Source organism: Electrophorus electricus, chromosome 13 (assembly GCF_041902795.1).
Source record: "Electrophorus electricus isolate QZ-2024a chromosome 13, ASM4190279v1, whole genome shotgun sequence".
NCBI classification, from domain to species: domain Eukaryota; kingdom Metazoa; phylum Chordata; class Actinopteri; order Gymnotiformes; family Gymnotidae; genus Electrophorus; species Electrophorus electricus.
The window spans coordinates 17,581,599-17,603,978 of record NC_137509.1 but is presented as its reverse complement, the minus strand read 5'-3'; the positions used below and the strand labels follow the sequence as shown (position 1 = coordinate 17,603,978).

Genomic DNA, 22,380 nt, shown 5'->3' with positions numbered 1-22,380 from the left:
TTAGTGTTTTACCAGAATCTGGTAAGCACCTTAAATTGCCAAGTACTTGTACTGTGAGCGAAAAAACATGCTGTGCGCTTCCAAAAAAAACCATGACTAGACATGTTAAGGCTCTCTAAATCCACCTTTATTAATCATTTCAGTGTGCTGCCTTTATCATACAAATACGGCGCATCTGGAAAGTATCCAGTGCTTCACTTTTTCCACTTTTTGTTATGTTACAGCCTTATTCCAAAATGGATTCAATTCATTTTTTCCCTCGAAATAACCCATAATGACAAAGTGAAAAAAGTTTGTTTGCAATTGTTGCAAATTTATTAAAAATTTAAAAACCCACTCAAACTGTAATCAGTGGGCCAGTGCCAGCACTATAAATAAATGTCAGCTTTTCTGGGAATCTTTTTTTTAAAGGTTACACATACACAAATGAACCATACATTTCATTCAAAATTATGTAGATATATAATATATAATTCAATAATGTTTTGAGTTTAATTCAGTCCATACAATCAATGAGACTGAAGTCAATAAAAACAAAATCACTGAGATTACATTTGGGCCCACCAAAAGACAACATAAGCCTGAGTCTCAAACATATAATGCATATAGTCAGGTTGTAATATGCCAAAAAACCTAGCATACAGTACAGTGACGAAGTTCAATGTAAATAAAACAATATGGCTAGCGGCAGAAATGTGTGTAGCAATGATGACACTGAAAAGTTTTCCATAGACTCAGGAGCGGTAGAAATGACCCAACCAATGACTCATCTGCTAGAGTAGTGGCAGTCCTTACTGGAATGTCCTCATCGGCTGACTGCAAGTGACTCCTTTTGAATGTGAGGTTGTGTTGATTTTATTTTTTATTTTTGGAGGCATCAACTGTTCAGTGAGACCGTAATCAACTCCCTGAATTCACATCCATATGCGATAGAATCCCAGTACTACTGTAAGACACGTGAACACGGACCCTGAGTAAAGTCAGAAGAAACAAAACAAAGGATCAGGGAAACCTTCATTGAGAATCCTACATTTAAGATAGCTAGTGTAATATCAAAGTCTCATTTACAATTTTGGATAATAAAAGGGATTGTACCTAAATTGGTTAGTTAGCTTTCTGAGTGTGGACGACAAACAGTTATTCCACAGTTCCAGTTTTTTCCGGAAACCCTAACCCCTTATCCCGTTAATGTAGCTGGCCAAACCCACAAACCCTAACCCCTTATCCCGTTAATGTAGCTGGCCAAACCCACAAACCCTAACCCCTTATCCCGTTAATGTAGCTGGCCAAACCCACAAACCCTAACCCCTTATCCCGTTAATGTAGCTGGCCAAACCCACAAACCCTAACCCCTTATCCCGTTAATGTAGCTGGCCAAACCCACAAACCCTAACCCCTTATCCCGTTAATGTAGCTGGCCAAACCCACAAACCCTAACCCCTTATCCCGTTAATGTAGCTGGCCAAACCCACAAACCCTAACCCCTTATCCCGTTAATGTAGCTGGCCAAACCCACAACCCTAACCCCTTATCCCATTAATGTAGCTGGCCAAACCCACAAACCCTAACCCCTTATCCCGTTAATGTAGCTGGCCAAACCCACAAACCCTAACCCCTTATCCCATTAATGTAGCTGGCCAAACCCACAAACCCTAACCCCTTATCCCATTAATGTAGCTGGCCAAACCCACAAACCAACTGACAAGCTCATGCACAGCTTTTATTCTGAAAACGTATAAACTATAATACTATGACCAATATTGAACTTTATTGCTGGGATCTCATTCTTCACAGGGAATCGAGAAATTTGAATATTCTCAATGAAGGAATGGACAAGATCACTTTTTCTCCAGTACATCACACATCTGTCTGGTCACGTGACATTATACAACGTACCAGTCAGTCAAATGTTTGTCTGATCACCTGGCACTATCAGGTGCTCAGTGTTCTCTTTTGAGCATAATGAAATGCTGAGCAAGCCTGCTTGACCAATAACCATGAGGTGGCAGACAGAGTCTCTGTTAGAGGACACCTGTACAGAACTTCGCCCTCACTTAAAGCAGGTCATATGTGATGGAGGAGAGATCTTGGTTTATTTAGTCTAGCTAAGAAATAAATGGCGATTCAAGTACCTGCTAGATATTTGATACTGTCCAGTTTGTGGGATTCTAGCATCGTTTTCAGGCCAGCCACTTCTGTGTCAATTTTCATATTATTCTGAGTCACATGGCGGTCTTGCTCAGCCATCTGGGAAAAGGAGAAATCATCCAGTACCATCTTCAATACCGAATAATCGGAATATTTGTCAGCAGATTAGGAGCACAAGCGCACAATCGACACAGTCGTGTTTTAAACTGGGGATTCAGTCATTTTCGATGCTCTCTCTGTATAGAAACTATCATACAGTGAACCTCAAATTATAGGGGATTATTGTAAGCACTAGAGAATCTATTGTATCCTGGATTTCGTGGCAAATCAAACCACCTGACAGCAAAATTCAAGATGGTGGCCAAATCAGCAACCATACCAGCATACAACCTATGACTAGAACTTTTAAGGTTTTCACATGTTTGCTAATGTATGTGAAATCAGCCTGAAAACTGTTGGCTTACTGGCCAAGCACACACATTCTTAAATGGTATGCTTCAGTTTCTGTAAGTTACATGTCTTTATGTTCTAGTAAATGTAGTCCCTTTATGACCTGATCAGATCACTGTTTCATTCTTATCACTATGTACAGCATTACAGATCAACCACCCAATGTGGTCCCATTTTCTAGCATATAATGGCCAACTTGTGTTTTTAAGACACATACATTAGACACAAAGTCTACCTAATAAAAGGATTATTTTGAGCACAGAAACACTGATAAGGGAATGTTATTTACCATCTCCATCACATCATGCCTTGTTTGAAGAAGCTTCCTTTCATGTTCTGCTTTCTGGGGGGAAAAAGGAGTTTCAGAATAAAAAAAAAAACAGCTGAAAAAAATTACTACACGTTAAATATCTGACAAAGCACACTATCTTACAGAATGTGGGCGATACTTCCCATAGACCTTCCCTCTAGGTTACACCAAACAACCCAACACATCTTCCACTTCCTTCTAGTTTTGACCAAGCAACTCACCATTTCTTTCACTTGGCTCTTTTCCAAGTTCACGTCCAGCTTGTTATCTAGACATACTTTATTCATCATATCCTGGTAGATCCCAAAATAAAGGGCAGAAAATCTTAGACTGCAACTGCATCTGCTCAAACAAACTTGGAGGCGGTTATTGTACTTCTAACTTAAATTTATTCACAAAATGTGGATGTGGTGTTAGTGTAACCATTATAAATCAAGTGCAGAATTAAGACTTTAAATTAACCATAAAGCACAGTCATCTTATCGATTAAGTCATGCTCATTTATCAACAGATAAATGACTGTGCTCTGTTAAATCCACTCAGAAAATGTAAAAGTATTGATTATCCTGTGTGAGCACAAGAGTGAAGGTTACAACTTTTAGTGTGGAAAGTTATTTGGACTCTAAAAGTTTGCTTCAACCGATTAAAAAAAAAAAAAAAAAAAAAGGGAAAGCAGAAAGCATTACGTACAGAGAGCTGCATGTTCAGTTGTGCAAGTTCCACCTTGATTCTCTGGAAGAGGAAATATGCAGACAAGGATTACTGATTAAATTATTTTGCAAGGGAGCTCAATCCACATTACACTTAGGTTTTTGGGGGTTTTTTGTTCCATACTATATTTTAAACAATTCACATGGAAAATTTACATATATCTTTCTGCTGATGCTAAACAGCTAAATCTGGCATTTACTCTAAGAACAGTTCATACTTCATTCACTTACTTCGTTCTCTGCCAGTAATGTTGAAAACTCACTTTTTTCCAAAATGATCATGTCTTTTTTCACAGCAGCAATATGAGACATAACTTTCTGCAACATGATTTCCTGTCACCCCGCAAACAGAAGTCAGGCACAATGAGCATGATCAAACAGCACAAATTTCCCATTTCAGATCTTTAATAATTTACTGAAAAATTCAGCACTGATTTTGTGTGTAGAAAAGACAAAGTCTTGAAATATTAAATTCAGTTTATCATCTCTGTTTTGAGAAAAACATTGAAAAGATGGTGCACTCTTAGGAATTATAAAACGTCCATTTGCAATTTGGAAAGCAGACCAGAGAACATAAGTTTAAATCTGCCAAAAATTAAATCTGTCCAATGCATATAGCACAGTCTTCAAGAAATCAAGTTGAAAAAGAGCAAATCTCAGAACAGGGGTTAAAAATCTTACTTGCTGAGTCTTTGTGACCATGTCATTATACATTATATCCATGTTGGAGTTGGTTGTGTTGACCAGCATATTAACGAAAACTTTAGCCTGTTGGATTGTGAACCCTGTATCAAAGGAACGGGAGCTCTGGTAAGCCTCTACTCTATAATAAATGACACTGGATCAGCTCAAGATAAACTTGAACCTAATCGTGTAAGAGATGTCTTGAATACAAAAACATTCTCACCGCTGTCTTCTAGGAGTCGAACAAGTGCTTGTGTATCAAAGAGAAGCTTTCTGTGACCAGGCTTTGTGATTTCTGACCTGCTCCCATCATACTGCATTGCTTTGCTGGTGGTGCACAACTCTGTAATGAACATATCGGAGAAATCAATATGTCAGTATAAACTTCCAAAAATGGGTATAATCAGAGAAAGTGGCTGTGCATCCCTGCCCTGTGCTGCAAGGATGGGCTCTGGAACCCCACGACCTTAAAGTGGATCAAGCACTTTAGAAGATGAACGATTAAATGAATGAATGAATGGTTATGCATCTTCAACAAATGAAAACACTTCTGCTTAAAAGACGAATTAACTTACAACTATATACAATTTAAATGCATCTGTTAGTGTCAACATATTGTGATTTAATCAAGAAGTGCAATGCAACCACAATAGCATTGTGCTCTTGCAATGGCATCTTTCACAAAGTGGCATAAACAGGCACTGAAGGTCGAGGCAGATACTAGTAGTTTTTCAGGTGCACTGGATCAGAAGTATCAATACTCCAGAGGGAAAATGTTCAGTGCTCAAGCAAGACATTTGCATTTCTGGCATTTATCTGATGCCTTTATCCAAAGCGACTTACAATTATGACTGAGTACAACTTGAGGGTTAAGGGTCTTGCTCAGGGGCAACTCGGCAGTGGTGGGACCCAGCAACTTTCCAATTACAAGTCAGGTACCTTCACCACTTGAGCTTCCACTGGCTTTTTCCACAGAATCGTGTGTTGTTTTGTTTATTACCATATTATCACTGCCACATTCAGTGAAAAATCCTTCTACAGCGCACATGTCCATCAGAAAGTGGGTGTTATTTTCCACATTTTTTTTTAAGTCACAGCTGCCTTTTCTGACTGAGACTAACATTACTAAAGGGAAAAAAGGTATTAAATGAGGATTATATGATGTGACTCCCACTCCTGCATGTTTCTGGACACTTTCTGTGAAGGCTGTTTAGGAGCGGCGGCTGGTCAACTTTGTTGACTCCAACATATCCATAATACGCATGAATGACGCATAGCAACTATAAGAAATATTTATTTTATATATTTTTATTAATATATAACACATTTATTTTAGCGTACGTGACTGTGTACGTCTCTGAAATGTAACTTTAACACAGAGATCTCGGTATTAACGTCACCTCTGACCATCGGCCTCCGCAGGCCTGTGAAACGCGGCAGAGTTTCCGTTCCGCAATTCGCCTCCGTCCTGGCACACGGATGTCCAGATGCAAAAGTAAAACGCGGTTTCCCTTTTTTCTTAAATAACATTTTAGAGAGACTACAAGAGACACGATACAAACGCATAAAGGCAGACACGTCCGGTGTGTTTCCAAGCCAGCGAGCAGAGAGAGCTTTACATGCGGCCTTATAACCGTGCACCATCGAGCTGTTATAGCCTTTAAGTTGGTGTTCTCATAAGCTACCAAAATAATTGCTAAAATAATTACTAAAATAATTACCAAAATAAAAATCACTCAACACCCACTCCCTTTCATCGACTGTCGCCTTCCATTTAGGTACGCGCCAACGTAAGCATGTACGTGATGACGTAAGCACGCCAAGCTGACGTTGAGCGCTAACTCACACACGTGTTTGAAAGCAGCGAAGGCCTGAGGAGACGACCCTAATCCTGCGGCTCCTCCACGGGGATACTCAGCCTATCACGGACATGTGGTTTTCAACTTTCCTACATTAAAGCAGCAGTATATAACCCTCGACACTCATTTTTAGACTTTTGTCATATTTGTTGCTATGTCCGGACAGCAATACACGAGCTACATAATTTGAGAAAAAACACTCTTCTGGCTGCACCTAGTCGTTGTGATGCTAATTTGAAAAACTGAGGCTGGAATCAAAACGACTAATCAGAATACTCGAAAGATCCCCAGATGATGTACTACTTCCATAAACAGAACTGTCTTCTGGATGATGTACTACTTGCATAAACATTCCATAAACAGAACTGTCTTCTGGATGATGTACTACTTGCATAAACATTCCATAAACAGAACTGTCTTCTGGATGATGTACTACTTCCATAAACATTCCATAAACAGAACTGTCTTCTGGATGATGTACTACTTCCATAAACATTCCATAAACAGAACTGTCTTCTGGATGATGTACTACTTCCATAAACATTCCATAAACAGAACTGTCTTCTGGATGATGTACTACTTCCATAAACATTCCATAAACAGAACCGTCTTTGTGGTGTACTGCATCCCGTCATGCAACGGTGGCGGAAAATTCTTTCACAAGTGGACGGAACCTTCATACATTCATATGATCTCACAGTATGGTTTGTGTTTGTTGTATACTGGATTACTATACTGCATACTATTCCATGGACCAATATGCACTTTACAGTATATACTGAGTTTAGTATGCAGTATACAGTATGTAGTAGGCTATTTTAAATATAGTCATACAGATTTCCATTTAAATTCTGGCCACTTCACATAATTCTATAATTCTGTTAGAATTATTTTCAGTTTCTATTTTATTAGACTTACAAGCCTAAAAAGTCATTGAATTGGTGTGTACTGTGGGTGGTGGTGTGTGAGTATAAGGAGACTAATTTGATTTTGTCACATGTATGCTGTATATGGAAACAGCGCACATTGCAAAAAATAATGAGCCAAATCCTCCGACTATCACAATCAGCTCTGTGTTTGGACATTTGTAAGGCTTGTTAAAGTGCCATTCAATAAATCATATAGAAGTTAACCTTCATATAACATCTCTGGAAATATGCTCCTGTGATGCAGCTAAACCAAACGTGCCAAATTTCGACTCTAGTGACTTCCAGACTCTACTGACTCTACTAACCCCTTGTTACAGGCTAATGACAATGAACCTGAAACAGTAGTCAAACCATTCAACATTTTAACAGATATAGTCATGACTACACTGTAACAAATGAAAAATGTCAAAAAAGAAATTCTACCCACCAGGAATAATATGAAATTGAACATTAGCACTACATTTGGGCAGTGGTAGCTCAGTGGTTAAAGTACTGGACTTGTAATTGGAAGGTTGTTGGTTCAGGCCCCACCACTATGAGCAAGACCCTTAGCCCTCAATTAATCAATTTGTACTCAGTCATAATTCTAAGTCACTTTGGATAAAAGCATCAGCTGAATGCCGTAAATCCCTGTTAGCTATGCAGAACATAATGTTTCATTTGCTTCATATTGGATGGTACTCCTAATTCTGTGGAGTATTTTGTTTGATGTGGAGACACAAATATTTGCATCATCATGTGAAGGTTATTTTTTTTAGACGGTTCTGTTCAAAACACATTCCAGCATCTTTATGTTGTCTTCCTTGTTTTGTTCTAGGATTAGATTGTTTGCTTCTGTATTTTCTTAAATGAGCATAAGACTATCATGAGACAAAGTCTGGAACTTCCTAATGAGTTATTGGCTTTTGCAAACTAAAGCAGATTTGTTTATATGATGTAAACACATTTTTCCATTAAGTAATTAATGAACAAATGGAAAATGTAAATACTAGGTATTTATTTTAATACAATACAGGCAGTAAAATATATTATAAGCATACTAATGGAGCCTCCAGTAAGTGTTGCCTGAAAAAAAAACTAATTGCTTTACTCCATTGTACAAGATTAACAAATCCTTGATAGCCTACTTAATGCTGTTTGATTACATAGTTAAACAAGTCCATAAAAGTCCACAATCATCTTAACGGATAACTATATTAGCTTTGGCTTCTATGTTTACCTTCAATTAGTGAACAGAATAAGCATTAATTGCTTTACCCATTAAACTGTATACATTTGAACTTACCAGTGAGTAGCACTATTTTAATTATGGACATAGAAATGCTTAAAGCTATGAAGGTTGACCGTGCTTTCTATCAAGCTTTAAAGGATAAACAAAGACCATTATTATCTGCTATTAACCAGCTTCTCATGCTGTAGAAATCTTTGAGATGAAATGGCCAGTGTTCTTGGTAGCTCTCAGATTTGTGTGCTTCCTTCACTAGTGGAAAAAACACAGAATGGTGTGAAGCAGTTACATGGTTCACAGGGAGTGTGTTGATGTACTTTTTGTGGGATATGAATTCTACACTGCAATGGAAGTAAATAACAACAGACAGTGAGACCAAAACGGAATCCACTTTTTTCCTGTAGTAAGTCATTTTAAGCTGTTTTACACCACTGCATAAGATGAGCCACACTCAGGTCCATCAGTGAGTGGTTCCACATTTGATAGCTCTCTTGAAATGCTTTCTGCACAGCTTTTGAAAAAGGTTCACTGAAAAATAAATCTCTTGTGTACTGTTATTTACAGTACAGCCCCCCCCTAGACAAAACGCCACTACGTTGTATCTTTATTACAGCAGTGTGTTCTGTGTATGTTTTCTAGTCCCTCAAACCAACTCATTTTTTGCCTTGTAACCTGCTGTGATCAATCATTTGCTTGCAGGATCATTTAATTGGCTGATCACTTTTGAGAAGACAACAAACAAAACACTTCTCTGGCAGGCAATGCGCTTGAACGGCCAACCCCATCCACACCTCAGGCCAGGAGCGCCACGCTCACCGACAGCGCCACGGCCATGGCGGCCACACCACACAGCAACAGCACTGCGGACAGGTGGGTGTGGTTGCAGAGACCCCCGGGTGCCTCCTCGTCCACGGACAGGAGCGCAGACGAGGTGCTGTCACTGCTGAGCGGTTCGGCGTAGAGAGGCCCCTGCGCCTCCACCGTCCAGTGCAGCACATTCACCTTCTGCTCCATGTCCTGCAAGGTGCGGTCCACGTGCGCTATGTCCTCCTCCAGCTGAGTCTGCTCCAGGTCCTCCTCGCCGGCATCCTCCTGCAGTTCAGGCAAGCTCAGGGCGCGGGCTGCTATTTCGCTTGTGCCTCCTGCACATAGGCAATCAGCTGATCAATCGACCGATTGCAAGCAAGCAAACAATAAAAATCCTGTCGACGCAATCGCCCTCAGAACAGAAAAATTGGGTTTTGTGTTAGATAAAATCAGTACTTAAGCATGCTTCTTACACCTTCAGTATACTAAATATAGTCAGTGTTAAAGCTCATATCATGGATAGGGTATACAGCAGAAATATATGGAACATGTGTTGTAAATATGTGCTATCCATGCATATATCATTTCACCCCATGTGGACTTTAATGATGTTCGGATTATAATTGCCCTTACCCTGCATACCTGTCCACACCATGTAACTGTAGTTTGCCACGGAGAAAGTGTTGCCCATGTGGTAGACCTTGCACATGTCTGCGTGAAAGAGCTCCAGGCAGGAAGAGAAGGCCACCCACTGCAGCTCAGCTTCCCTCCTCTCCTGGTCAGGAAGGGATCTGTCCCGCAGCCGGGCCGTTAGGTGGTCGCGGCAGGATTGCACCATCGTCTGGGTGCGTTCGCGAGTCTGCCGAAGCTCCTGCCTCAGGCTTGTGCTGTCTGCGCAGCCGCCGATGCAAGAAGCCAAGTACCGGTAACATGCCACCACCTGTAAGGTCAAAAAAGACACATGACATAAATACAGGCTTTTATTCACCCAGAGTTCTCTAGCTAATCTTTGGCAGGTTATATAAACAAGTCTTCATGGGAACAAAGACCAGGAGCAGAAGTTGTAGTTGCATTTGTAGTTGGTAGAACACTGCAATTTGTCCAAATGTCTTAGGCAACTTGAGATATAATTAGGCAGTTGATACTGATAAATCTCAGGTAATTTATAAACTGGTAGATAACTGTCATGGCTGGTGGAAAACATGAAGTAGAAAAGTAAAATATTGGTATGTGTGCCAAATATGATTAATAATCTGCTTTTCATAAGAGGTCTATTTCAGGATGAGAGGTCTATTCCAGGGAGACTACAAGAAGTTGTCCCCAAATAAGGGAACATGTAATAACATGTAATAATATCATGATGTCATGTAATAAATGTTTCCCTCTTTTCAAGTTTACCTAATCCTGTTAACTGAATATTTATTTACTGCATGATCAAGTAAAGGGTCATGACTCTGACACTGTCCTTCATGAATATGCTTAATTCTTCAATATGATAGTATTATTTAATTATTTATGCACCACCATATTAATACTACAGGACATGTTATTGATGGAGCTCTGAAAACATTGAATTAAGTCACTCAATTCTTTCTGAATTCAGAATGGTGTTTAGTTATTAATGCACTTGTAAGTCTCAACAGAAAAGACAGGACTATAGAGCTCACTGGACCATATGACATCCTTACACAGAGATAGTGCTTTTTTACCCTTAAGGTGGGTATTTCAAGATGTTTCTATACTAACATGTCACATGGAAATGAGGACACAGGCTATACTGGGGATCTTCTTCAGATCAGGTTTTAAGCAGAAGATCTAAACAGACTGCCCTCAAAAAATGTTTATTATAGACAATATTGTATATATCTATGACCAAATGGGAATATAACAGGCATCCAAAATTGTACATACTGCTTTTTTAATAGATATAGTTCCTTTGCACAGTTTGTATTCTTTCATTATGTATTTACAAATAAAAATGTACCTCATGCATTTTACTTTGTAACTCTTTTAATTCTGAACCAAACGGTGCCAATTTTAGATATTCTCACTTTACAAGCATAATTGTAACTGAGACTACGAAAGAGCTAAATGAAGATCAGAATATCATCTAACAACATAATCTGTGTAATCAATTTACTGAACAAAACCCACCTTCATGAGGGAGTCCACCATGGCTTGGCCCTCCTGGGTGGGATGTGCTGAGGCTCCTTCATCAGCCACTTTGTTACTGGGGAGTAACATAAGTTTGCTGATTTGTTGGCCAGGGTGAACCCCCGTCCTGGTAGTTAAATCGTCTCACCCAGCCTAAATTCAGCTATCCAACTTTACTTCCTCTTCTTTTGGAGGCAAACCTTACCACCCAACAAACGATGCTTGAAGTTTGCAGTATCGAGCATCAGTTGAAACGGGTGACTTCATCCAAAACTCTTGATAGCAAAAAGATCAATAAATTGAATCAAACTGTCCAAAATGCTCAAAGGAGGAGAGAAAACTGAGGGATTGAGAAGCCTAAAACGAGAGCTGGGTGTGCTAATCCAGACTCTGACCCATGTGTGACGCAGGGCACTCAGAGTGGCTAAACTCATTATCTTCTGCTGAGTGTTGCAGTGATGCTATAATCTGGGAACACGCTACTGCCTCCACGACTCCCACCCACCTTGACTTGCTTGCCTGCCCCACCCACCTTGACTTTTTGTGTTTTATCCTTGTACACTGATATGATAGCAATATTTCCAGGTCAAGGGTGGTCACCTCATGTTGTTACTCATACTAATCTCTTAAAATGCATACAAAATGCAGCAGTCATCATGTCTCTCTGAAATGAAAAACTGAGATGATAGTCAGCACTCAGGGAGCAGAGGCTCCAGTTGTGAGGTGGTTTAATAATCACACAGAGCAGGCCACTTGGGCACAGAACATTAAACACCAAGATAGCACTTCTTGGTCCAGGGGCAGGGAAAACGTAATCCAAATGATTGTCTATCCAGTCCAGGGTCAACATGGGAAGGCAGAGTTTGGAAGGTACAGGAGGTTCAGGTGGAAGGTGTAGTCTAAAGCAGAGACCTAAAACCAGGAGAACACACAGAAACTGAGTACTCTCTGTACGCATCACGAGAATGGCAAAACTTCGCATTGAGGTGATTTAGATCTGCTCTGGCAATTAATCTCATGGGAGGGGATCGATCTTGACATGGCAACCCAAGTGGAGCTAACTCAGTTTATGATAAAAAAAAACATGCCTATTAAAATGTGTGTCATTTAAAAAACTACTTGAAGGAAACAAATTGTTCTCATCATCATCATCATCATCATCATCATCATCATCATAATAACAATTATTATTAGTATTATTATTATTATTATTAGTAGTAGTAGTAGTAGTATTGCTGGTGGGTTAAGACTTACTGGTGTGTTTAACTTATTTAAATTATTTGAAAAAATACAAATAAAAATAACGACCAATAAAATCAATAAAGTTCAATAAAAAAAATCAACAAAGTCTCAAATAAATACTGTTAGAAAATATAAGAGTAATATTGGATTAAGTGCTTTAATTCATAATATTAATAATAACTTTAATATTTATAATATTTTTACTTAAGATATCCTTTTTGCAGTGGCAAAAAAACATATTATTACAAATTACTAAACAATATTTTGAATGAAACAGCTACTGAATAAGACACTACCTATCTGTACAACACCTTGCCAGTGTTAACAGAGAAAGCTGGTACCTATATCTCAAGCAGTCGCAGGACATGTTTAGTTGTACACAGTGATATCAAGTTCAGTGCTTTGAAAAAAACATAAGTGGAACTAATGTTGTAACATGTTGTGCTGATAGGTTTTGTAGTATACTGGGGGCTCTTATACTATAATACGCATATACCGATAGGTTTTGTAGTATACTGGGGGCTCTTATACTATAATACGCATATGCCAATAGGTTTTGTAGTATACTGGGGGCTCTTATACTATAATACGCATATGCTGCTAGGTTGTGTAGTATACTGGGGGCTCTTATACTATAATACGCATATGCCGATAGGTTGTGTAGTATACTGGGGGCTCTTATACTATAATACGCATATACTGCTAGGTTGTGTAGTATACTGGGGGCTCTTATACTATAATACGCATATACTGCTAGGTTTTGTAGTATACTGGGGGCTCTTATACTATAATACGCATATACTGATAGGTTTTGTAGTATACTGGGGGCTCTTATACTATAATACGCATATGCTGATAGGTTTTGTAGTATACTGGGGGCTCTTATACTATAATACGCATATACCGATAGGTTTTGTAGTATACTGGGGGCAATACGCATATGCCGATAGGATTTGTAGTATACTGGGGGCTCTTATACTATAATACGCATATACCGATAGGATTTATAGTATACTGGGGGCTTTTATACTATAATACGCATATATTGATAGGTTTTGTAGTATACTGGGGGCTTTTATACTATAATACGCATATACTGATAGGATTTGTAGTATACTGGGGGCTTTTATACTATAATATGCATATACCGCTAGCTATCCTAGCCTAGCCTAGCTTAGCTATCCGAGTTTAGCCGTTAACATGAACTAACCTGCTACTTTAGCGAACACACTTAGCTAGGTAGCCTGCTTGTCCACCTTCTCCTAGTTAAGCTACTTTTTAAGCTACTTTTAAGCTGTTTTTATTGTTTTTATTAGACCATGTCGGGAAGGAGAAAAGATACAGGTACAGGTTGTTTTAAAATGTACGAATTAGGTTTGTCAGGTGGCCAGTGTTAGGTTAACCTAACTAGATAGAAAGTTACATTTTAGATTGTTAATTGGTGGTGACCTAAAGTTAAATAAACAATACTTTAAGGTTTTGGTGGCAATTACATAATTTAACGAATTAATTTACATGATGAACAAACTTAGCTAACCGCAGTATGAATAAGCACAGATATGTTCACAGTAGCTAAGATAATTAACGCTATTTATATTTATCTGACTTACAATTATGACTGAGTTTAACTTGAGCAATTGAGGGTTGCTCAGGGGCCCTACAGCGGCAACTTGACCCAGCAACCTTCTGATTACAAGTCAAGTACATAAGTAGCTTAACGACTGAGCTCTTGCTCTAGCGACCCTGTGTCATTTAGCTAGCTAGCTCATACAGACTTTAGTCGTATGTGTTTGTAATTTGTCTATTTAGTTTCAGACGAAAAATGATGAACAATGGGAAGAAACACTCTCAAGACCAGGCTTCTCAAGACTTCTTGGTAACTCTTTTTTTTTGGGGGGGGGGGCTTAGGCTACAAGTACACACACACACACACACACACACACACACACACACACACACACACACACACACACAGAGTTTATTAACAGTACTGTTCTATATCAACATACAAAACGTATTTTATTAAGTTACTCACATTAGTTACACAAATGTTGCTCTTAAATCAGTCACTTCAAAAAAAAAAGAGTGTTGTTCACTCTCATTTTGGCAGTAATTGTAATATAATCTATTTTTCAGTTAATGATGTGTATCAAAAGTGGTGTGGGCCTTGCAAGGCTGTGCAGATCCTCTTTAAAAAAATTAAGAACAGAATATGGGGAAGATGTACTTAGATTTGCTGTGGTGAGCACTAGTGATTCAGATATTATATGGATTCCTGACAAACTGAAATAGGATGTTAATCTTTGATTTTAATTCTTCCTTAGATTTAGTTTAGACTACATACGAACTAATGAATATGTCATTTTTGTAATCAGTGAAAAATCATGTTAATTCTACATATTTATAATTAAGCAGTATTATCTACATGACTTTTTAGGCTGAGGCAGATTCAGTACTTCATCTGCATTTGCAGATGTCTTTCTTTTCTACAGTGTATTTTCTCAACACACCTCATAAACGCCAGAAGGCATGGTTGACTAGTTATCCTATTGAACAGATTACTGTCAATTATAAAAGGGGTCAAGGAACCACTTCTTCAGAGAACCATTATAAAGTTGGTGGAGGAAGAGAGAAAAAAAGCAAGAATTAGGTTCAAACTATGTTTGTAAAGTAAGTGGCCTATTCATTACTGGCATAATTTATAGAGTAAACATCCAGCCAGGAAAAAAAGAACAAAAAACAGGGAACAATATCATGCTAAGGTTTTATTTTCAAATGTACTAAAACCCAGTAAGCTAACATTTAGTGATTGTGGTGAGACCCATTGGTCCATTACAGTGGTCTTTCAAAAGACCAGGTGCTGGGCTGATAGCAGCTTTGGGGACCTGATTCAATACAGTCTCTGTGCACTCTCCATTTTGTGGGATTCCATTAGGAACAAAGTTGATTCGATGCCTCCTTTACATTAGGGCCAGAGCATAAGGTTCAGAATTTGAAGTGTGGCTCTGTGTGGGTTTGACAGTGAGATCTACCCCAACCAAACCTGCCAATGGCCCTGTCCAAGGCTGGCAACCAGCAACCCAAGATTCTAAGCTGTATGACCCATCGTTTGAAGGGCTGCATTCAAAATCTTAAAGACATGATGCCTGAGTGTAGCCTGTTGCATCCAAAATTCTTTTCACATTTCTCTATTGTTTTCCACAGTTTCTTTCCTCTTACACATAACTGTAATTCTCACTAGATAAACGAGATATTCTTAGAGGACGTTCAAGGGACAGAATAAAGATCCAGCTTCTCAGAATGACAAAATAGACATCAATTGTGGGTAATGTCTTAATTTTATTTTTCTTTATGGCAGGCCAGGAAGATGCACTAATTTTGCGTAAATGTAGTCTGTGATAATATAGGGTGTAAAATCCATCACACATGTACTAGCCTTTCAATCAGACACTTCACTAGTATATACAGTATATAGCAAGTTTGATCACAGGCTGTATCCAGAATCTGTATCACTAAATAATGCGTGGGACCATTGATACCAGAGTGGTCACAATACACTGAGTGATTATATACTTTACTGTGTTTAGACTAACTTAAGGATACACAGTTGAAATACTTTGCATGTAAAAGCCTAGAAGCACATTTGTAGCACATACCTTCAAACCATTTTTGTAAGCTTGACCACAGTCTCTACATATAAGGCTTTGTGACCTTTGTAGATAGGATAGTATATCACAGGTGTAGAGCTCCACTGCATTTATTAGGATTTAACTAGATTAGTCACATCTGATTATATTTAGTACAGACCTGGCTTTGCTAACAAATCAAACAGACTGACGAGGAGATTTCTGATTTTGCTGAAATTAAGTTGTTAGTGGTTTCACCTAGATGAGTGCCAGTGATTTATTTCATGGATTTGGCCATCCTAAACCTTCTTATTGTGGTCTGCTCTAGATCAGTGGATGTATTATGCGGTCATAATTAAGCCAGATGCTGTGGTCAGAGGAAATGTTGAGGAAATTAAACAAAAAGTAAGGCAGTAGTCAATAAGAAGTCTTTAACATAAAAAAGTGTACATTTAAGAGTACTGTATTACAAGCAGATGAGTTTGGCACTTTGTGAAGACAGAGTTCTTCAGTTACACTTAGCCTTTTAGGTTGTAGATGCTGGGTGCTCAATTCTGGCCAAAGAAAGCAAGATTCTGAGTGAGGAATAGATCCAACATTTTTATCCAGACAAAGCTGAGGATGTATGTAAGCATAGAAATGCCGCATAATATGTTAATCAAATTTAAACTTATTGTATATTTTGCAGTCGTTATATACAATACATTGCAAAAGTCTGAAGTTGCTCACGAAAATTATATGTAAAGCTATTAATCACTAAGTTTGGTGAAAAAGTGTTGCAGTGGTAAATTCTTGCATGCTTCTTTTGATTTTTGATGATTTTTATTCTTTTCTCCAAGTGATCCCGCAAAGCTTCAATTTTGTTGAGGATGGCCTCCATTCTACCTAATTTGCAAATGTTTCAAATAGTTTTCTTCAATATGTTTAAAGTACTTATGCTGAAATGTCCTGAAAGTACATTACTATACGTGGGTTAGCTATAAATCTCTACTCACATTTGTCTTAGAGCTAATCAGTATAATTACCGCTAATTATTAGAGTTTGAATTGGAGCTAATCAGTATGAAATCCTGAATGTAGTGATTCATTTTTTCAGACACATTTCTTAGCAGTGATGTCAGGTGGGCCTGTCCATGTGCTCATTCTTTCAAAGCAAAAAGGGCAAAGTGAAGATGATGGTCTGGCCTTCTCAGATATCGTTGATCCTGTTCAAGCAGAGGTCATTAAAACCCAGAAGAGGTCTGTGGTGTGAAATGCCAAAGATTTAGAATTTTCTTTATCTTTGTCGTAGTATACTTTTGTGCTGTGCTGTTCCCCCAGAATATTTGTGATGCTGGATCATACTGAATAATAACTCTGGGTCCACTGAAACCATTGATGTGAATCTTGAAATGACCAGTGACAGTAAAGAGTATGCCAGTAGGCAGCTTGGCTTTTTCTTCCCATCATTTAGCCTGAATGGAGAAATCCCAGCTGCAAAACAAGACTCTGACACACAGACTCAAAAAACCCTGGCCCTTATTCCACCCTATCTTCTCCAAGAGAAAAAAGGTGGACCTTCCTTTAAGAATTATTCTGGGTTCTGTATACTCCTTAGCACTTTTTTTTTAAACTGTAGTGTTGGTATTTGATAACATGTATACAACTTAAATAAAACATGTATACAACTTTGAATAAAACATACATTTGAATCTTTGATACATAATCTGTTTATCATTGGCTCATGAATAGAGGAGATTCTGAAGACAATTCTAGATTCAGGCTTCCAGGTTGCTATGCAGCATGAGGCTGTCCTCACTAAGGAGCAAGCTAAAGCTTTCTACAAGCAACATGAAGGGACTGAATATTTCCATGCCTCATCAAGCACATGACAAGGTCTCAATCCCAGTGGATTACTTCATATAAGAACGTGCAAAAGACTGAAATATATGGTCAGATCGTCTTGTCTTTTTGTCGTGCGGGGGTCCTGTATTAGCTTTGGCACTGACCCGCAAAAATGCTGTACAACACTGGGGAAATGTATTCAGTCCTAAAATACTGGAGGCGGCCAAGGAGAAGTCTCGTGATAGGTGAGAGTTAATGGTATCAGTATGCAAGAGAAGGTGCATATAGGAAAGCATTTGTGCAGATATTGTACTTATACTTTGCATGAATGTAGTATTTCTGCATTGCATTGTTGAAAATTGGACAGCGACTGAAAGAGCCGGCCAATGATATTGAAAGCCCTTGACTCTAAAAGCTCTATTTTTGTGGACACAGCAAGCACAGAAATAGAAAAGCATGTGGGCAAATGTTTGCTGTTCTCGTGACTGGCAGCAGAGGCAATAATCTGGCACAGAGTGATGCATTTACGAGAAGAGTTGGGTTAGACGGGGTACATGATCAGCAGGTGTGTTTTTATTGTTCCACCATAATATCCAGTCAGATCAACTCATTAACTTATTCAAATTAATGTATTCCCTTTAAAAGTTGAGTGTGAGCTAGGAACACATCAAGGCAGTGAGGCAGGAACTGCATCATCAAAAAAAAAAAAATTCACAGATGAGGGAACAGACACACTTAACTGGGAAGCACAGAGCTGACTTGAAGCAGACCTCTCAGGTCTGATAAGATTATTTAAAATAAAAAATGAAACCTCTTCTTGCACCATGCAGAGGACTGCTATTATTTTAGGAAACGAATATAATGATGCAATAATCATTACTAATAATAACAATAATTATGATAATCCATATTATCATTATTGTTCAATTGAGAATAGAATTTACATTTACATAATTGTGATGTCAAATTATTTAAATTATGCCTATAATTTTCCATGCATAATGATATATTGTTATGAAAACAAAACCTAAAACACAGGATCCAGTTGCAAGAGGTTTAATGCAGAGAAGAGCAGGCTACAGGTGAACATGGGGTGAATCTAAAAGTAACAGGCAGCAAATCCAGAGTGGTTGCGTTTAGCTAGGTCATGCTGATAGCTCCATGGTTGAAGTCAGGAGGCAGAGTCCAGGAGGTGTCGGAGGGTTAGACAAGACGAGGCAAAGTCTGGAAGGGAACCATGGGTCAATACACAGGAAGGCAGGCAGGAGAAACGCTCAGTATGCAATATGAGGTAAAAGAGAAGTAAAACAAGGGTATGACAGTTTAACTGGGATTGTAGGCACTCTTTAGATCCAGTTTGTGAAGACTAGCCCCGAGTAGCTGTTTGTGGTGGGGAAAAGAAAGCCCTGTAGCTGCTAGGACAGGTGAATTAAGACCTGTTGAATGACCTACGCTGTGCAGGTCTCCATGGTATGATACTTGGGTTGTGAGAGTGGGTAGGGCTTGGTGATGTTTGTGGTCAAAATCCTGTCGTGAGAAACTGGGCACTTTATGTGCCTCCTTGAAGTGGGGAAAATAAAGTGTTATGCTTGGGTTAGTGATAAGTGCTAGTCCAAGGACGTGGAAGTGCAAGCTCTGTTTTGAGCCAAAATGTGTTCAACCTAATGTTGCACCAGAAGCTTTTTAAATGTCACACCCCATTTTAAATGTCACACACCTTTTCGCAGGCATTTATTTGTGTCCACCAAATTTACAAAATGGCAATAAATTCAAATATTCTTTACAAATTGAGTAAAATGTGGTGCTAGAAATTGTTAGAAATTAGAAGGAAATAACCATGAATATAGTTAGCCAAAAAACCCCCCGAGATGTTAAGTATTTTTGTTACTCATTGGAAGTCTGCGAGCTCGATTTGCCATTGATGACGTTGAGATTAAGCAGCTCCATGGGAGCACCTACATTGAGGAGGCAGAACAGAATTTGGCATATTTCTTTCCAGTGGAGCAAACGCTTGCTGTAATCAAACCAGACGCATCAGTAGAACACAAAGGTAGATATTCCAAGTCTCAGGTCTATTGATATTCATCTTTTGTTTTCACTTTCAGTCAGACACTGTGTCCAATACTTTATCATGATAAAATTCCATACATTCATATTTCATTCACAGACATGCACAGAAAAGTTTATTCATTGTGTTACAGCTTGTTACCTATGACCAGTCTGTCTAATGTATGAAATACTGTACTAACTGGACTAACCAGACATGTAGGTCTAATCAGAACGGATGTTTTTTTGGGGGGTTTTTTTTGCAGATAGGATCAAAGCGGCAGGGTTCATCATCTCTCAGGTGAAGGAAACTCCTTACAAGAGAAATGGCAGAGAAAGTTTATGAATATCACAAAGGCAAGAGCTTCTTCAGCGCCTTAGTAGACAACATGTCACAGTATGTGGTGAGGTTTATAATCATATAACTCTATAATCCACTTTTCTAATCAATGATTATATGTGCTGGGGTACAAGATATAACTTGTATTTAAGTAACACTTTATCATGAGAGTGTGGTACAGATTTAAATATGCTATTGAAAATATTAGGTTTTCTTCATTTTTTCAGTAATCATTTTTGACAATGAATTATTATTTTGGAGTTATAATTTCCTTAAATGTTTTGGTACAAAGGCTTATGATCAACTCTTTAGTCTTCTATTTAAACTATAAGAAATAAATGTCATTTTAACAGAGGCCCATCTGTCATGATGATTCTGAGCAAGGAGAATGCCATTGCTGAGTGGAGAGAGCTAATGGGGCCTGCTGACTCCGAACTGGCTCAAAAATGCAGTCCCAGCTCCCTCTGAGCCCAGTTTGCCTTGAGTATTCTGGAGAATGCAGTACACGGCTCTTCTGATGCAAAACATGCTATCGATAATATTAAGTTCATCTTTGGAGATGTTGCCAATTAGGGGATCACAATAATAAAAAAGGTTCAATTTGTCTCTGCGTGTGAAAGCTTGATTTGCCCTTTCAGGGACCCTCCAGTTATGAAAATTGTACAAATAAAGACAATTTTTGTGAGGTATACAAGTTTTTATTGGTCATTTGGGGCATTTGAAGGTGTCTTGTTTATGAATAGCAGGCTGCTGAACTGCATAACAGACTGCTGCTATTGGCACATTAGAGGAGTCTCTAATAAATTGCATACTGTTTAATTCCTTGGCTGATCTCATCAGAATATCAACTCACATGATGGATATCAGATTCACATTATATCAGCTAAGCAATTATTAATTAGCTTATCAAATTCCAACAGGAATGCATCATCCCCAATAAATTATTTGAGTTGGGTCAAACATAAATTAACCTTTGTCCTCCGCTAATAATATTTATGTCCAACACATCATATTTTATATTACTTACAAGTATCTTCCATTCTCTACTGTAACCCGCTTAACATTAACACATTTCTAAAATGCTAATTGAACCAAACATACACATAAATCTGCCAATAAACTACAGCTCTATCTACTATAGCTTACTATCATTAGCTAAAAGTACATTCTTATTCTGTGGGAAACACTGTCAGTTGGGGATGGCAGTGGTTAGGCAGTAATTTTAGCATGGTAGCCAGGCCCTCCCTTGGGGGCGACCTTGCACACATGCTGGACCACCCAGTTTGTCTCTGCGCCACAGACGGCTCCCGGCTATGCCTCTGAGAATTTGTGTACATCACCATGCATGTCATTTTATTTATGTTTGGGTTTTTTGGCCTTCACTCCATCACAGAATCTTAAAGCTTGATTGATATTGACTTTCAGATATCCATACCAGGTTTCATATAATTTTTATGACTTTATCCTGATTAAAATGGCATTTGTATATTGTCTCTGCCATTTACTATCCACACAAGCTTTTTTGTAACTATGGCCTGCTTTGCCAAAAAATGTTATGTTTTGCTCAGACACCAAAGGGTTAACAAATGTATCTGTTAGAGAAGCAGTAGCTCTAGAACGGTTCAGTCATACCTAAGCATGAAATTTCTTATCATAAGATGGACACTAAACTGGTTATTAAGGTGGCAGAATTAAAGGTTGTGGAAGACAGCACTGAATCACTTTTGATCAATGCTTAAAAGATTTTTTAAATTAAGTGCAGATTAAAATAAATAAGGATGCATTTATATGGTAATGATAAACTAGACTTATCAGTGTTGTTTATAAAGAGTTGACCTTTGGTACTGCATGTTTGTAAGGTAACATGATAAGTAGGATGGCAGTAAGTTATGTAAAATAGCCCCCTCCCCCACAAAAAAAGCCCCATGCTCTGACCCAACATTATTCTTTTTCCATTCCCTGATGTACCAGCTTATTTAACTAAGTTGGGGTGGAGAAATGTTTTCATTTGGTAAAATAAAGAT

At 38.5% G+C, this 22,380-nt stretch overlaps 2 protein-coding genes and 1 long non-coding RNA gene across 9 annotated transcripts; 1 reads left to right on the top strand and 2 right to left on the bottom strand.

The window, feature by feature from the left end:
• Positions 1 to 105: 105 nt before the first annotated feature.
• Positions 106 to 9,437, bottom strand: mcur1 (mitochondrial calcium uniporter regulator 1). 4 transcript variants are annotated; one of them, XM_081695171.1, is made up of 9 exons: positions 9,321 to 9,437; positions 4,526 to 4,645; positions 4,300 to 4,403; positions 3,850 to 3,951; positions 3,599 to 3,640; positions 3,130 to 3,201; positions 2,888 to 2,941; positions 2,133 to 2,247; positions 106 to 970 (listed from the first exon to the last, which is right to left on the bottom strand). In XM_081695171.1, the coding sequence occupies exons 2-9, from the start codon at positions 4,620 to 4,622 to the stop codon at positions 915 to 917; spliced, it is 642 nt and encodes a 213-aa protein (XP_081551297.1). In that variant the 5' UTR covers positions 4,623 to 4,645; positions 9,321 to 9,437; the 3' UTR covers positions 106 to 914. The 4 variants fall into 4 exon arrangements, with proteins under 4 accessions (XP_081551297.1, XP_026875186.2, XP_026875188.2 ...); XM_027019385.3 differs by lacking the exon at positions 9,321 to 9,437 and adding an exon at positions 5,703 to 7,265; XM_027019387.3 differs by lacking the exon at positions 9,321 to 9,437 and adding an exon at positions 6,024 to 7,262.
• On the bottom strand, positions 8,073 to 11,657 carry rgs9bp (regulator of G protein signaling 9 binding protein). Of its 4 annotated transcripts, none has more exons than XM_035519905.2 (3): positions 11,280 to 11,657; positions 9,759 to 10,065; positions 8,073 to 9,478 (listed from the first exon to the last, which is right to left on the bottom strand). In XM_035519905.2, the coding sequence occupies exons 1-3, from the start codon at positions 11,367 to 11,369 to the stop codon at positions 9,111 to 9,113; spliced, it is 765 nt and encodes a 254-aa protein (XP_035375798.2). In that variant the 5' UTR covers positions 11,370 to 11,657; the 3' UTR covers positions 8,073 to 9,110. The 4 variants fall into 4 exon arrangements, with proteins under 4 accessions (XP_035375798.2, XP_081551299.1, XP_081551298.1 ...); XM_081695173.1 differs by having other exon boundaries at positions 8,073 to 9,460; XM_081695172.1 differs by having other exon boundaries at positions 9,768 to 10,065.
• A 2,030-nt stretch (positions 11,658 to 13,687) lies between these two features.
• Positions 13,688 to 20,962, top strand: LOC113583204 (uncharacterized). Its single transcript, XR_004775303.2, has 4 exons — positions 13,688 to 13,865; positions 14,331 to 14,397; positions 20,283 to 20,420; positions 20,710 to 20,962. It is a non-coding gene; the product is annotated as an uncharacterized LOC113583204 (long non-coding RNA).
• The last annotated feature ends 1,418 nt before the right edge of the window (positions 20,963 to 22,380 follow it).